Source organism: Schistocerca gregaria, chromosome 7 (genome assembly GCF_023897955.1).
Source record: "Schistocerca gregaria isolate iqSchGreg1 chromosome 7, iqSchGreg1.2, whole genome shotgun sequence".
Classification (NCBI taxonomy): Eukaryota; Metazoa; Arthropoda; class Insecta; order Orthoptera; family Acrididae; genus Schistocerca; species Schistocerca gregaria.
Window position 1 is genome coordinate 555,067,262 of NC_064926.1, and position 18,146 is coordinate 555,085,407.

The 18,146-nt window shown below is 41.8% G+C and overlaps 1 protein-coding gene across 2 annotated transcripts in view; it reads right to left on the reverse strand.

Annotated features, from left to right (window-relative positions):
• Positions 1-1,949: 1,949 nt before the first annotated feature.
• LOC126281917 (cytochrome P450 6a2-like) overlaps positions 1,950-18,146 on the reverse strand; it is a 181,831-nt gene continuing 165,634 nt past the window's right edge. For both annotated transcript variants that reach the window (XM_049981245.1, XM_049981246.1), the window contains exon 6: positions 1,950-2,329. In XM_049981245.1, coding sequence (XP_049837202.1) covers positions 2,148-2,329 — 182 coding nt within the window. In that variant the 3' untranslated portion in view covers positions 1,950-2,147. The remainder of the gene's footprint in view (positions 2,330-18,146) is intronic.

Below are 18,146 nucleotides of genomic sequence, written 5' to 3' on the forward strand. Positions count from 1 at the left end.
GGAGGTATGCCACTGAAACATTTCCCACACCATACGGCTCCCTCCTGCGACTAGGACGCTTCCGACGATTCTTGCAGGATGTTTGTCTACAAACGTATCACGCCATCTGTTCGTTGGAGTGAAAAACGTGATTCATCTGAAAAGTCACCTGACGGAACTCAGTGGACGTCGGAATGCGGTACTAGCGTGCAAACCTGAGCCTTAGCCGCCGATGATCCGCGGGCAGCATGTGTCACGAACCAGGCGCCTGTTGTGGAGGCCCACGCGCAGCTAAGTTCGCTGAACGCCCTTTGGTACGTCTGGGCGGTCAGTCGCTAAACTGCTGCTCGTCTATTTGCCCATACACCACTCAACAGCTGTCTTTGATCCTTGTCGTCCATGGCCAATGGATCTATGGCACGGTATAATTCGACCACGACAGCACGTGAACAGTTTTCAGACTTAACTCTTTCATAAATGCTTCCTCGTTTATCCCACAAGCCAGTGATTATGCCACTTTGACGTCAGACAAATCGCTCCCTTTCCTCATTACGACAACGGCTACACTATTTTCCGCGACCGTAGCCCCCTCCCCCCACGCCTCTGCCCACCACCGAATACACTTTACATATCCTCAAGTGCTAGTAAAGAGTGAGACCTTAACTTTTCCCGGCGAATCTAATATTGTAATAACTTACGGGTTTGCTGCCGCGTGACGTCGTCGAATGCCGCCGGTATTTCGACAGGAGCACACCCTGCCATCCTCAAGGCGCAAATGCAAGGAATATCACATGTTGGTCAGATAATCAGGACTGTGGAAGACCGGTGTATTGAACATAAGCGTGACACACGCTTACAACAGCCGAGCAAATCCGCTATTGCAGAAATTGCCTTGACACCAGTCATTCCGGAGATTCTGGCTTGCACGTCAAGCTATCGGGATAGTGTTATTAAGGAAGCTGTTGAAATCAGACTATCAAGCAACCTTATTTTGTTTAAATGCTGCTTGGAATCATGCTCTGTCTCTCATTAAAAAAACAGAGGGACAGAATTAGTGGTACCTCACCAGTTGATTAATAGTCATCATCGATATTTCTGATGTTGGTTATCATTGGTAGTGTCGACACTTGTTCTGTGTCTGGTGTCTTCCTTGTTCGTCCTCTATGAACCGAGGTATTAAATTTGCTGGCACATTTTCTCTTCCTTGCATTTGTGCCTTGAGAATGGCAGGGTGTGCTCCTGTCCAAAATCGGCAGTGTTCGACGACGTCACCCGGCAACAAACCCGTAAGTTATTTGAGCTAGTAAAGAGTATTTACATATCCTCAAGTGCTAGTTTCTGAAGAAGAGAAATTTGTTAACATCGAGTATAGATTTAAGTGTCAGGAAGTCGTTTCTGAAACTATTTGTATGGAGTGTACCCATGTATGAAAGTGAAACATGGGCGGTAAATAGTGAGGCCAAGAAAAGAATAGAAGCTTTCGAAATGTGGTGCTACAGAAGAATGCTGAAGATTAGATGGGTAGATCAATTAACTAATGAGGAGGTATTGAACAGAATTGGGGGGGAGTTTGTGGCACAACTTGACAAGAAGGCACCGGTTGGTGGGACATGTTCTGAGGCATCCAGGGATCACAAATTTAGCATTGGAGGGCAGCGTGGAGAGTAAAAATCGTAGAGAGAAGAATACACTAAGCAGATTCAGAAGGATTTAGGTTGCAGTAGGTACTGGGAGATGAAAAAGCTTGCACAGGATAGAGTAGCATGGAGAGCTGCATCAAACCAGTCTCGGAACCGCGCTGCTGCTGCGGTCGTAGGTTCGATTCCTGCCTCGGGCGTGGATGTATGTGATGTCCTTAGAACTACTTAAATCTAACCAACCTAAGTCTAGGGGACTGATGTTAGGTCCCATAGTGATTACAGCCGTTTGAACCATTTGATTAAAATATGCCACGAAATTAGACCGCTAGAAGTACACAATTTATTTATTTCAAAATATTACAAGAGTCTATTTTTGCAGTAGAAGTGGAATACAGAACGATTGATGATACAATGCTTGGGGCAGACTCGGTGACTTGTGCACACCAAACGCCGACAGCTGTCCAGAGCAGCCATATGTAGGGTGCACTGTATGCCCGATATGTCTTGGAGCCTTGACGGGATATCAGCCTATGCTGGGGCTGCCTCCTTGCGTCGCATCACCCTGAGGTAGATGCCGCCCACGGGCGCCAAGACGAATGACAGGGGTGCCAACTTTAGCGGCACCGCCGTCTCGGCACACGTCTCGAAGCGGAACTTCTGCAGCATCGATGCCAGCCCCACTTTGGTCTGCAGTTGCCCGAATCGCATTCCTGCCGCAGAAAAAAATCCGAAATGTTGAATAATGCCTTAAAATGTCCCTAGAGACCGGAAATATCAAAGTCTGCAACCATCACTCAACAGTCGTACCGCTGCTGAGTTAGCTAGTAATGTCAGTAAGTAGACTTAAATCTGTACATCGACGTAAGGGCCCTGGTCCTGACGGAGTGCCACAACAACGGTGACATTTCGATTATATGATTCATCAAATGAAATTTGTGACTGGAATTATGATTCCTTGATTTTCAGTTTGTATCATGTTATATTATATGGAGAGTCACTGGAAGATGCAGAAGTATCTTCAGGCCTGTTTCTAACAGAATTACCACCCTACTTATTCTTATACATTCCTGATACCAATATCCCCCTTTTCTTTTACGATGTACTTTTTCTTATTTTATTTTATGTTAGTACTGAAAACACGTTAGCAGCGAGCCTCGTGGCCAATGAGTAGCGTATTTGATCAGTAATCACCGCTTAAATTTTGAATAAAAATGGTCAGCAACAGCGGCCGAAGACTTGCGGTACAAGAAATCGTCCTCATTCAGGCTACGGCCTTGTCAAAGTGGCCGGAGGGTCGGATAGACGTTCAGGCCACTCTCTTGCCCTTGGTGTGTAAAACTGGCCTTAAAGGCGGAAGAATCAAGAATGACCAACAGCATGAAGAAGCAGAAGGCAATAGAAACCACTGAATTAAAGAAACATAATCCGTATCCACAGGACATGATGCCTATAATTGAAAAGGTCTCATGACGGACTCTCCACTGACAAATGATTCCCGAGTAGCCACCCATTCGGATACCCAGGAGGGCACTGACAACGGGGAGAAGACCACACGAAAGAGATTGATTAACCAACGAAAGAATAACTCTCTAGTATTCGAGGCGTGTACTTTAGTTTCAGCGTGGTAGGGAAGCTTGAAAATCTGAAAAGGGAAATGAAAAGGATCAATCTAGATATAATGGGGTCAGTGAAGTGAAATGGAAGAAAGGCAAGAATTTCTGGGTAAACGAGTGTGGTATAATATCAACAGCAACAGAAAATGGTATAACGGGGGTAGGATTTGCTATGAACAAGAAGGTAGAGGGCAGACTGATTTTCTGTGAACAGGTCAGTGATAAGGTCTGTCTCATGAGAATCGACAGCAAATGGAGGGTAGACGTGGGAAGATTTTAGTTAGATTACGTCATGGACAGTCAGAGAATCCGGAATCATATATTGGATTGCAAGGCATACCCAAGAGCACGTATAGACCCAGATCACAATGAAGTGATGATGAAGAGTAGATTGAAGTTAAATAGACTAGTTAGGAAGAATCAGTGCTCAAATAATTGGAAGTACTAAGAGAATGAACAAATAAGACTGGTGCTCTAGACACTGCCATATTGAGCTCTTGTGTTGGCAGTATAGATGAAGAGGAATGGACATATCTAAGGAGGGCAGTTTCTGAGATTGGAAAGGAAGCCATAGGTACAAGGAAGGCCACTGCGAAGAAACCATGGATAACAGATAAAATATTTCAGCTGATAGACGAAAGAAGGAAGTACTAATAAGTTCAGAGAAATTAATGAATACAGAGATTCAAGTCAATTAGGAACGACATAAACAGGAAGTGCAGGGAAGCTAAGACGAAATGCCTGCTTCAAAAATGTGAAGAAATCGAAAAAGAAATGATTGTCGGAAGGACGGATTCAGCATACAGGTTAAGTCAAAACAACCTTCGCTGAAATTAAAAGCTAGAGCAGTAACATTGAGAGTGCAATGGGAATTACACTGTTAAATGCAGAAGAGATAGCGGGTAGGTGGAAAGAGTGAACTGAAGGCCTCTATGAGAGAAAGACTGGTCTGATGACATGGTAGAAGAAGAAACAGGAGTCGACAGGGATGAGATAGAGGATCCAGTATTAGAATCAGAATTGAACAGAGCTTTGGAAGAATTAAGGTCAAATAATGCAGAAGGGATAGATAACACTCAATCGGAATTTCTATAATCATAGGGGGCAGTGGCAACAAAACGACTAGTCACGTTGGTGTGTAGAATGTATGCGACTAGCGATATACTCTACCATCAGACTTTTTGGAAAACATCAACCACTCTATTCAGAAGATAACAAGAGCGGAGAAGTGCGAGAATTATTGCACAATCGGGTTAAAAGCTCACGCATCTAAGATGCTGACAAGAATAACCTACACAAAATGGAAAATAAAATTGAGGATCCATTAGATGACAATCAGTTTGGCTTTAGGAAAGTTGAAGGGACCATAGGAAGTTCTGACATAGCGTTTGATAATGAGTGCAACACTGAAGAAAAGTCTAGTCGCGTTCATATGATGTGTCGGCCTAGGGAAAGCGACCGATCGTGTAAAATTGTGCAAGATGTTCGAAATTCTGAGAAAAAGCTATAGGGAAAGGCGAGTAACATAAAGTATGTACAAGAACCAAGAGGGAGCAAGAAGACTAGAAGACTATGAACAAAATGCTCCGATTAAAAAAGGTGTAGGAAAGTTTATACGTCGATGAAGCAATGACGCAAATTAGGAAATGTTTCAAGAGTTTGATTGAAATTCAGGGCGGAAGGAAATCAATGATGAGGTTCGCAGATGACACCACTAGCCAAAGTGAAAGTGAAGAACTGCAGGGTGTGTTCAATAGAACGAACAGCCTAATTAGTGCAGAATATTGACTGATACTAAATCGAAGAAAGAACAAAGTAATGAGAAGTAGCAGAAATGAGAACAGCTAGGATCTTAACGTTACAATTGGTGATCGCGAAGCAGACGAAGCTAAGAAATTGTGACACTTAGGCAGCAAAATAACTCATGACGGACTCAGAAAGGAGGATATAAAGAGCAGACTACCACTGGCGAAAAAGGCATGCCTGCGTAAGAGAAATCTCCTAGTATCTAATATAAGTCTTTAGAAAGAAATTTCTGAGAATGTACGTTTGGTGAACAACATTGTATGATAGTGAGACGTGGAATGTGGGAAAACCAGAACAGAAGAGTATCAAGGCCTTAGAGATGTGGGGCTACTAAAGAAAGTTGAAAATTGGGTAAGGAACGAGGATGTTTTGCGCAGAGTCGGTAAGGAAAGGAATATGTGGGAAACTCTGACAGAAAGAAGTGGCTGAATGATAGGACATCTATTAAGGGATCAGGGCATAACTTACATGGTGCTGGAGGGAGCTGTAGAGGGTAAAAGCTATAAAGAAAGACGGAGATTGGAATATATCGAGCAAATAATTGAGGATGTAGAGGGCAGCTGCTACTCTGAGAAGACTGATAACTCAGAAGAAAAATCATTAGCGACTAATTCTTGATGAATGTGCTATTGGACTAAATTTTAATATTCACAGTATAGTGCCCCCATTGGCAATACTCTCTTTCATGTAAAGAAATAATCTTAATGTAGTATATCTGTGAACCAAGTGCGTCTCAAAGTTTCACCCGGCTAAAAATTGTTTGTTTCTGGATCGATGTAACTTATTTGAATGTTTACGTTCCCTCTTCCTCTTTCAAGCAATTGTTTGAATTCTTCTGGAAGCATTGTGTTCTTAAAGGTATCGCTTGTAAAATTTTCGTGTTCATAATATTCCTACATTAAAAATTAAATCTTACTAAAATTCAGTGCTATAGTTAAGTAACCAAGAACCTTCCGTTTACAGAAATTTGTGTTGTTATTTAAGTAAATTGTACATTGATCAGTTATTCCAATGACAATGATAAATTTTCTAGAAATTTACTGGCGAGCTGTGGGAATCCCCGTGAGTATTAAAACTATTCTCCTATAAGAGACTATGCTGACATTTTATAATTACTCAGCTTATAGTTGAACAAATCTACTTCACTGCCTATTGTATCCTTGTATCGTTCATTCTTACTGTCTTTTATGTTAACTGGCAGCGAAACAGAAGCAAGAAAGTAAATTGTTTATTATTTCAAAACTAATCGCCATAACTGTTATTCAAGTGTGAGTCATGTGTGGTCAATGCCTTCATGAAAAAATGTTCGCGGTTGCCTATGGGACCATGATTGTACACAGGTCTGTTCCTATTCGTCCGACGCAAATCGACGCGCATCAATGCCTTTCTTCAGGGATCCATAGTTGTGGAAATCGTATGGAGAGAGGTGGGGAAGGTCTGGAGATCGTTTTGACTACGCTGCAGAAGTTTCGCTGGGAAGCCGTACATGTCATCTATAAAGTCTCGATGTCTTCATATGCGGAGACCTGAAGTAAGACATTTGTGGCCGTCGATTGGCTTTGGGTGAAGAGGTGCACGCTTAGTTAGAGTCTTGTTCCGTAGACAACCGAAAACAATTCTTCACGAAGGTATTGACCATCTTTTCTCACAGTGGGATAAATGTTTAAACAGTTACGGCACTTGATGAAAAGTTCACCAAGTTTTTTTTCTATTAGTCTCGTTTGTACTTCACTGTGTCTTACAATGGCCTTATATTTGACCACTTTCTAAAGGCTGTGTTATTCGCAGAGCTCAAGAGATAGTGGATAAACAGTTAAAATGCATAGGTACAGTGTGCCATTCAGTCAGCACCCATTAATTGAAATGTATAAATCTGTATAAGTTCTGAACAGTACGTAGTCTTCATAGAGTGCTCAGGCAGAGTTCAGTTCATTAATTTTCAGTCCCGGTGAAGATACGTAGTGATCATTTCCACTTGTGAACATTTTTGAATTTCCTGTTAATCTGGGGAGCTTACCGGCCTGTGTAACGTTACTGACGCACATACGTTCTAAAGGACGATCACCTTGCTCGGCAAGATAAACGATTCAGGGAAGCGTGTTAATGCCCTTTCTGTTCTTGTGCATCAACGTTGTGGGAGAAAATATTAATAGATAGATTTAACTGTACAAAGACTTAAGTGGAATGAAGTATTATCTGAAAATACTTGCGCAAATATTTAGTCACATACTGACAAGACTCGAAGGTAGTGTCATAAGTAGGCATGTTCTTTCACAATGTTGTTTGCTCCACTGTTTGCTCACGGAAAGGCCGAATAACATACGTCCCGGATCCTTGAAGGTAGACCTCGAATATCCAACGAAAGGCTATTCAAAAATGTTCAAGGACCAGTATTTTAAATTCAGAACTATCTAAGAATGGTCGGAAATTATAAGGACCGAATGAGATTGGGGTACAACGTCAAAACCGCCACGCCAGTCCTCGCCCAACGTCGCTGTGATTCTCGGGGCACAGGTACAATTGGCGAGACCGCATTTCGTATTTCTCTCTCTCTCTCTCTCTCTAACAAACAATCTCTCTCTCTAACAATCTCTCTCTGTCTCTGTCTCTCTCTCTCTCTCTCTCTCTCTCTGCGCGGGTGTGTGTGTGTGTGTGTGTGTGTGTGTGTGTGTGTGTGTGTGTGTGTGTGTTTGCGCGCGCGCACACACACACACACACACACACACACAAACACACGCACACTCACAAACACGTATATATAGACTTACACACACAAACTGAAATACCAGTAGTTAAAATCCGATTCATAATTACTCCACTACTGTTCCATTCCAATTTTTGCTACACAGCCCGTGCGAAATTTTGTACGCGGGACATTGTAACGAATTACGAACTACAAATCTGTACTGTCGTCATCTAGGTGTAACGGAATTTAATTGAAACTGTAATCGGATTTTTGCTGTACTGACGTGAGAAATTCGATTCGTTTTGCAGTTGACGCTGTCGATATGTAATTGAGAAAAACTGCCTGACAATGTAGCGATATTTACGTTTTCTTAACTGAAACTTGTATGATTTTAAAATTGCCTCAGCTAAAGCACGTATGCTACGTATATACGTATGAGCATCAGTTAACTCTGACGTCAGTCTTTGCTTCTCCTGCGCTTGGTAGTTCCACTAACATTTATGGTCAGCTACTTAAGCTCCTGATTTTGTTCATTTGTTAAAGTACTCAGTATGGAATAAATCTTACTGCGGCAGGGCACTGGGATAAAACCTATATAAAAGTACGAAAAACATTATAATACTCAGATATAAATGGGCCAGAAAGGTATATAAAGTGTATCTACATCTATGTGATCATATACACTCCTGGAAATGGAAAAAAGAACACATTGCCACCGGTGTGTCAGACCCGGACACTGCGAGAGGGCTAGCTGCGCAGCATTTGTGCACCGCCGCCGTCAGTGTCAGCCAGTTTGCCGTGCCATACGGAGCTCCATCGCAGTCTTTAACACTGGTAGCATGCCGCGACAGCGTGGACGTGAACCGTATGTGCAGTTGACGGACTTTGAGCGAGGGCGTATAGTGGGCATGCGGGAGGCCGGGTGGACGTATCGCCGAACTGCTCAACACGTGGGGCGTGAGGTCTTCACAGTACATCGATGTTGTCGCCAGTGATCGGCGGAAGGTGCACGTGCCCGCCGACCTGGGACCGGACCGCAGCGACGCACGGATGCACGCCAAGACCGTAGGATCCTACGCAGTGCCGTAGGGGACCACACCGCCACTTCCCAGGAAATTAGGGACACTGTTGCTCCTGGGGTATCGGCGAGGACCATTCGCTACCGTCTTCATGAAGCTGGGCTACGGTCCCGCACACCGTTAGGCCGTCTTCCGCTCACGCCCCAACATCGTGCAGCCCGCCTCCAGTGGGGTCGCGACAGGCGTGAATGGAGGGACGAATAGAGACGTGTCGTCTTCAGCGATGAGAGTCGCTTCTGCCTTGGTGCCAATGATGGTCGTATGCGTGTTTGGCGCCGTGCAGGTGAGCGCCACAATCAGGACTGCATACGAGCGAGGCACACAGGGCCAACACCCGGCATCATGGTGTGGGGAGCGATCTCCTACACTGGCCGTACACCTCTGGTGATCGTTGAGGGGACACTGAATAGTGCACGGTACATCCAAACCGTCATCGAACCCATCGTTCTACCATTCCTAGACCGGCAAGCGAACTTGCTGTTCCAACAGGACAATGCACGTCCGCATGTATCCCGTGCCACCCAACGTTCTCTAGAAGGTGTAAGTCAACTACGCTGGCCAGCAAGATCTCCGGATCTGTCCCCCATTGAGCATGTTTGGGACTGGATGAAGCGTCGTCACACGCGGTCTGCACGTCCAGCACGAACGCTGGTCCAACTGAGGCGCCAGGTGGAAATGGCATGGCAAGCCGTTCCACAGGACTACATCCAGCATCTCTACGATCGTCTCCATGGGAGAATAGCAACCTGCATTGCTGCGAAAGGTGGATATACACTGTACTAGTGCTGACATTGTGCATGCTCTGTTGCCTGTGTCTATGTGCCTGTGGTTCTGTCAGTGTAATCATGTGATGTATCTGACCCCAGGAATGTGTCAATAAAGTTTCCCCTTCCTGGGACAATGAATTCACGGTGTTCTTATTTCAATTTCCAGGAGTGTACATGAATACTCAGCAATCCACTATTAAGTGCCTGACAGTGCGTGAACTGAACCACCTTCGAGCTATTTCCAAACCGCCGGCCGGGGTGGCCGAGCGGTTGTAGGCGCTACAGTCTTGAACAGCGCGACCGCGACAGTCGCAGGTTCGAATCCAGCCTAGGGCATGGATGTGTGTGATGTCCTTAGGTTGGTTAGTTTTAAGTAGTTCTAAGTTCTAGGGGACTGATGACCTCAGATGTTAAGTCGAATAGTGCTCAGAGCCTTTTTTTTTTTTTTGATTAGATACTAACTTCGTGTACGTGGGTGACTAATTTCGGCTGCATCGATAACCTCCGCTGGAGGAACTTTTGAAATGAGAGGTCATTCGACAATGGACTGGCTTTGTCCCTTCTCCCGGAGCACGTTTCAGAGTATGTATTGCTGTCTGTGGTGTTTACATAACCTATTAAGAATCGTGTCCCGCATTTGTAATGTCCAGGAGATCATGGTACATCGCTGTGACTTAACTGTAATTCTTGACTTTGAATAAAACCATTTGTGCTCATCTCGTATCTTCCACCTTTCAGTCACTTTCTCTATTACACCAAATCAGTTCTTCTTAAGTATGAACCAGATTTTATCGAGGTTCATGTTACTTGGTGGTGACACATCACCGAAAGTTTCTTTTGGCCTTACGTTTTGCACACCAGTGAATTATCGGGTGAGGGTCATGGACTAAGACGATACCTCAACAAAATGAAGTATGTTTTAAAGAGACGTCCAAAAAAGTTATTTTGCTTAGCTGTGTATGAAATACGGGACACACACTTGAAACTGTCTATTTAACGCTCGCACAATTAATTTCAGCAAGAAATACACTTTAAACCAACAGAGAATATTCCCAGGGTATGAATGAGCCGTGTTTCAGTCATTTCGAGTTGTTCGAACTGTGTTACGAACTCGTGATTTTAGAGAACAATGGTCTTCGATATTGGAATTAACATACGTTATTGAAAAACAATGTTGCACCGTTTACTTATCTATACAGGACTTATCTTAGGGGGGATGGGAATAAGAGAATAATTTTTTTTCTATCATTGCGGTCTTTCGTGAGAATAACGCTTTAATGCAGTCTTTCATGTTATTCTGAGAATGTCCTGTGCGCATAGCTTCCACAGCCTGTATCCCCTCGAACGTGTTTAAATTAGTCAAGCATTGTTCTTCCGCTCCAGTGTTCACTTCACATAGTTTCCTCTACTAACGGGTTAATTACGCCTTCATGACTCAGCATTAATCGATCCCTTAGTTTAGTCCTATTCTATTTTTTTCACTCCAGTTCTGTTCTGCACCTCTTTACGAGCTATTCCGTCCGTCCATTCGTACTATTTCAGCATTCTTCACCGTCATTATATTTCCAAAACATGTCGTCTTATCTGTGCCACTTTCGACGCTCGTTTCACTCTAGACGAAGACAGTCTAAGACTTCAGAACTCTAAAAGAATAGTTTGATCTCCCAATGAAATCTTCATCATTCTTCCGCAGTGTCACATTTCCAAAGTTTTTGCCTCTCAGCTTAACAGTAACATTTATTGCTCTCGTTTCGCTTCTATGTCATATTCCTTCAGAAAACTCCTTCCAACACTCCAGAATTTCGAAGAATTCATATCAGTCTACATCGTCAAATATTTTTTCTAAATCTACAAATCCTGTAAATGTTGAATTATTTTTCTTGTCCCTATCTTCCAAATCAATTTCATTTTCTCACATATTCCCACATTCTTCGGGAATCCCAATTGGTCTTCCTACAAGGTAGCTTCTGTCACTTGTTCTATTCATCTGTAGATAATTTTTACAAGCATGACGTATGAAGTTGAAGCTGGGTAACATTCATATCAGTCAACAACTGTCTTCTTTTGCATTGGGATAACTACGTTATTCGAAAAGTAACACATGAACTGTCTCTTCTAATGCTTGGTCAACAGGACCATTAAATTCCGTGAAATGACATTTTCTACATGCGGCACATCTTTATTAAAATAGTTGGTCAGGATTCACGCACCGAGGGTTCCGTACGAACTATTCTATGCAGATACTTGATCCAGCCCGGAAACCGAGGATCTCGACGATCATTGCCTGTTATCGATTTCGATACTGGCAAGATATCGGTTACGGGAATTCAAGACCTTACCAGAATCTCTACAGAAGTTCATGAGAGTAACTCAGACATACAAAAAGAAATGAACAAGAGATCTCAGTTTATATCTGCAGAGAGAGAAACTTTAATCAAAAATTATTATTTATGTACTAGAACAAGTCCGGCACTTTCATTTTAGGTATTAATGTGGTAATATATTCTCATTACGCTTTTGACGGAAGATCAATGCCTTGTAAGCTCAAATGTAATAAAATTCCACTATCAAAAATTTCGGATATTTTCCCTTATTTGTACTGTCAAACCTTGCTTATTGGCATACATCATGGGATTGGGGGGGGGGGGGGGGAGAATACGGTGGTATTAGCTATTGTCTGATTGCACTGAAGGGGGGATCTAGGAAGGTTTGGAACAACTAGGTGATCGGAGCGTACCCTATGCTAAAACGTAACGATTCGTTTCTGTTTCAGTCACGAAACTAAATTATTTTCAAAACATCATTACTGTTATCAGAATTTTGTAAAACTCTAATACTGACTATGTAGGCTACCAATTATTACTTTTTCTCAATTAGTACCATTAATGCAGTGGAGATTAAACATTCTTCTAATAGTTCACCCGCTAACACATATTTTGTGCTTTTCCTCGTACTTTGGTGATGATGAAAGTGAGACGTATACATAACAAATGCTAAGTATCTCAAGAAAATGTCTTCCACATGTTGTAAATAGTACCTGCAGTAGTCCATGAATTGCTCCATTACGCACTTATAAGTAGATATACGACCTAATTGACAGCACGACACAGCTATAACTACGTAAGGATTACTATAGTGCTGTACACTGCATTATTATTACTACTACTATTATTATTATTATTATTATTAGAGAGCATTAACAGCCTGATTTCTTCCAATATCTACTAATTCAGAAGCAAGGAGTGGGAGTGCCGCAGTTTCCAAACAGTAAGTGTAAAGCACACATCTGACCTTGTTTGACTGTAAGTGGGGTTGCAGTATGCAGGTGAAGCAAGTACCGCATTGTGGAGGAGTAGCGCAGGGAAGTATGTTTAGAAACGAATGTCTACGCCACTGTGGATCGCTAGTTCTTTTATCTGAGAGGGAGTTTCGGGTAGCACTTTTGATACACCATGAATCACTTCGTAATTCTATCTCGTAATAGCCACTCCTTTCTCATACACACACACACAACACACAAACACGAACTAAATATCATTCATCTTAAATCATCTACATCTACATCTACATGACTACTCTGCAATTCACATTTAAGTGCTTGGCAGAGGGTTCATCGAACCACAATCATACTATCTCTCTACTATCCCACAACCGAACAGCGTGCGGGAAAACCGAACACCTAAACCTTTCTGTTGTAGCTCTGGTTTCTTTTATTTTATTTTGATGATCATTCTTACCTATGTACGTTGGGCTCCACAAAATATTTTCGCGTTGGAAAGAGAAAGGTGGTGACTGAAATTCGCAAATAGATCTCTCCGTAACGAAAAACGTCTTTGCTTTAATGACTTCCATCCCAACTCTCGTATCATATCTGGCACACTTTCTCCCCTATTTTGTGATAATACAAAACGAGCTGCCCTTTTTTGCACCCTTTCGATGTCCTCCGTCAAACCCATCTGGTAAGGATCCCACACCGCGCAGTAATATTCTAACAGATGACGAACGAGTGTACTGTAAGCTGTCTCTTCAGTGGATTTGTTGGATCTTCTAAGTGTCCTGCCAATGGAACGCAACCTTTGGCTTGCCTTTCCCACAATATTATCTATGTGGTCTTTCCAACTGAAGTTGTTCGTAATTTTTACACCCAGGTACTTAGTTGAATTCATAGCCTTGAGAATTGTACTAATTATCGAGTAATCGAATTCCACGGGATTTCTTTTGGAACTCATGTGGATCACCTCACACCTTTCGTTATTTAGCGTCAACTGCCACCTGTCACACCATACAGCAATCTTTTCTAAATCGCTTTGCAGCTGATACTGGTCTTCGGATGACCTTACTAAACGGTAAATTACAGCATCATCTGCGAACAACCTAAAAGAACTGCTCAGATTGTCACCCAGGTCATTTATATAGATCAGGAACAGCGGAGGTCCCAGGACGCTTCCCTGGGGAACACCTGATATCACTTCAATTTTACTCGATGATTTGCCGACTATTACTACGAACTGCGACCTTCCTGACGGGAAATCACGAATCCAGTCGCACAACTGAGACGATACTCCATAGAAAGAAAAGATGTGTTCCAAGGAAAGCCTTTCTTTCTATAGTTTAATTAGGTGCTGAAGTTGGTCATAATAAGGGGAGGGGATCAACAGACGACAGGGTGCGGGGTGGGGGAGAAGGCGGTGTACTAGCTAGTGTCTGATTGCACTGAAAGACAATGCACTAAGAAAGGTTTGGAACAACTAGGTGATCGGGGCGTACCTTATACGATGGGATGAATGTGTTTGTCAGTATCACAATATGTGAGTTGAATTATTTTTTAGCTGCATTGATTCACAAGCTTACACTTTTTAAACCGCCAAGGGACCATGCACCTTAGTATATGGCATAAATTTGCACTTTATACGCCTGGCCGTTTCTGATTGAACAGGGATTTAACAGACATAGAGACACACAAACAGACAAAAAAATACAAGATAATACTTTTTCATGTGATATAATTAAAAATAAACTATTTTCTAGCTTTCTTCTTTACTGCCTGCCAAATTTCATGGTTCAAGGTCAGCTGGATGTATACTGTAGCTTTTCATGTGTGGGTCTACCAGTATCAAAATATGTGACATAAATGGAAGTATCTTCTAACTACATTGACTTAGAAGCTTAAATGTCTCACAACGTCAAATCACCACAGACATTATTATGTGACAATGATGTCAACTTGTTAGCCTACACATTCATGAGTGAAAGTGGTATTTAACACATGGACAGACAGATGGATTAAAATGACAATTTGTTTCCTGTGATATAATGACAAATAAACAAATTTAGGAATTTTTTCTTTACTTGTACTACGAAACCCAGCTTCTTGCCAAATTTTATTATTCTAGGTCAACTGGAAAGTACCCTGTGGGTTTTGATACGTGAGTTTGAGAGTATCAAAACATGGGGCATAAACTCCTAATCTTTTAATTAGACTGAGCTAGAAGCTTTAATTTTCTGACCAGAAAATTGATGGTAGACTATAATATGTGACATAAATTTCCATTTGATTCGTCTATTTCTTCCTGCGAAAAATGGTTGTTAACAGTCGGATACACAGATAGATGGACAACAAAGAGATCGTTTAAGGATTTTGTTGTTACCAGTCGAAGTATGGGACCCTGAGAAAGACAAACAAAAACCTAGAAACCGTTTGTTTTTTGCCACACGTGAAACTAAATTAAACTAAACCGCCAATAGAGCTATCTTAACTATTGGGCACAATAATTAGTAACGACGTTATAGTTGAAAACATTTTGGTCTGATTTGCGTATATGCTCAGTTTCATACATTTGTTGTAGGAAATAACCAACGTCATTGAAGAACATTTTTTAAAAAAAGCGGATTAAGCTGCACTACCAAGCAAACGAAGTGGGATAAATATTCTCCAATTTAAGAATTGTAATATAGGCAATGTTTTCGGTAATTCGTCAAGAAAATAACATGTCAACATTTCCGTAAATGTCCGGAAGTCATATGCACACGAAATACATAATCGAATGTTCTGTACAGCAATATTGTCAGCATATGAGTACTCAAGATTAGGAGCAGGTACGACATATATTGCAAGCCTTATACGGATAAATGAACATGTCAAAAATAAGAGGTGCTAACGGTAGGCGATGAATGGATAAAGACAGTTAATCGCACAGATTATGAAATATTGTTTGCTGAACAAAAAGAGGAAGCAGAATTTGTGGTGTATGTCTAGGCAAGCGAAATTCCAGAAAAGCCAAAGTGACGAGATTCCACAAACATTAACGTACCATCAAAATATGATAATAAGAAACTCTCCTGAAAAAATTGAACCTGTAAGAAAATTTGCAAGATTTCTGATTAAAATAGAGAGTAATCTGTGTGGACGAATTCTGAAACAGAATATATCGGTAAAATGGATTGTAACAGCTGATAGATTTGTTGACGTCGAAAGCTATACCAATAAGCTTTAGAGACAGACTTTTCATGTGTTTTGCATGGAGTGTAGTAATACGTAGCAAAGAACCCTGCAAAATAAAAAACGAATATTATGACCAGTAAAAATAATAAGCATGAGTAAGACATCTCTACTGGGACGTACACTGAGGTGGGAAAACTCATGGATTAGCGATATGCACTTCTGCAGGTGGCAGCAGTACTCCGTACGCAAGATATGGGTGAAAGGGCGGTTCATTGGCGGAGCCGTCATTTGGTAGCGAATGATTCATTCCATTACTGAAATCGTTGGGCAATTCAATATACCGAAGTTCACAGTGTTAAGAGTGTACAGAGAACATATAATTTCAGCCATTACCTCACATGATTAACAAGGCAGTGGCCGATGACTCGTTACCATATGGGCTGGACGGTAGACGACTGGGAAACCGTGACCTGGTACCGATGTCAGTTGTTTAGAGTTGGTGGTATGGTTCGAGTGTGGCGCAGATCCCACGAAGCCATGGATCGAAGTTGTCAATAAGGGACTGTGCAAATTGGTTATGGCTATATAATGATGTGGGACGTGTTTACTAGGAATAGACTGAGTCCTCTGTTCCAACTGAACCGATCATATCCTGCAAATGGCTATGATCGGTTGTTTGGAGATCATCTGCAGCTATCCATGCAATTCACGTAAGGTGCCATGAAAGCTGACCACAACTGTTCGCGATTGCTGTGAAGAACATTCTGGAAATTTCGAGCGATTGCTTTGGCCACGCAGCTCGCAAGACACGATTTTCATTGAACATGTAAGGCAGATAATCGTGAGCTCAGTTAGTGCACAAAGTCCTGCACCGGCAACAATTTCGCACTTATGAACAGCCATAGAGGCAGCGTGGCTCAGAAATTCTGCAGCGGAGTTCCAACGACTTGTTGAGTAAATGTCGCGCTGGGTTGCTGCACTACGACGGACATGAGTTCGTCCGACACGATATTAGTAGATGTCTCATGACGTCTGTCACCTCAGTGCACATTCAAAGGAAATGACCTAAAACGGACAGTCATCAAAGGAAAGGCTACAGGAAGAAAACGAAAGATGGCCTGGAATTCTATGTAAGCCTCCGACGCAGTCAAATTTCTTCCCTACACAAGAGCAATGGCGTGATTACGAATAGCTAGCTGACAATGAGGCATGGATAATGTGATTCCACTGGAACCTTATGTTTATATTAAAAATGAAGAAATTCCTCCGGTGGTATTTAAGGTGTCGATATTATTTTGGCAACTAGTTTCAACGTTGCAACAACGTCATCTTCAGGCCCTATAAAATATACCATACATACAACAACCAATGTGACATCAATGGTCTATGAGTTGTTATGTAAACAAATATATTATAGACATATTACATTATGGACGAATTCAATAAAATTAATTAGGTTTCTGGCCGTTTTCATTAAATGCAGTCATTCTGGAAATTAACAATTTATGTGGCTCCAATAAGTACAAATGAAGTTAAATATACATGATCGTTTTCTTACAGACCAATGTCAACCATTAAATGAAAGGGGAAAACATATAAAAAGACCTAGGTGACAAGCCGTTACGCTTACGGATAATAAACAGTGCGAAAAAGAATATGCATTGCTAATCAGACACATATCTGGTAAGATCCAATATTAAAGACTAGTAAAGGGCGGGAAAGGTAGAAAGAGTTATGTTTGCATAACACTGCATCACACAAAGTGACAGTGAAACAAGTTACTGAAACTACGTCAATCATAACGTCGCAAAACGAATAATAAGTGACTGGAAAACGAGTATGGAACCTAGTTAATGTAGGGTACGCTGTGGTGTAAAATACGTCCTAATCAATCTAAAACCTACTCATTCGAATAAAAATGTAAGTGAACATGCCGCTGAAAAACCTTTTTTCAACGTCTTTGTCTCATCGACAGCAGTAACCTTGGTAACAAGTAGTGTAATTCTAGTATGCTTACATGGTCAATAGAACAATCGAGTTCATAGCAGTACTCCAAGAGAAGTAAATAGGTGTTGACAGTCGAAACAATTCGTCACACCTCTAAAATATTTGCTGTTCCTGTAATAAACACCAG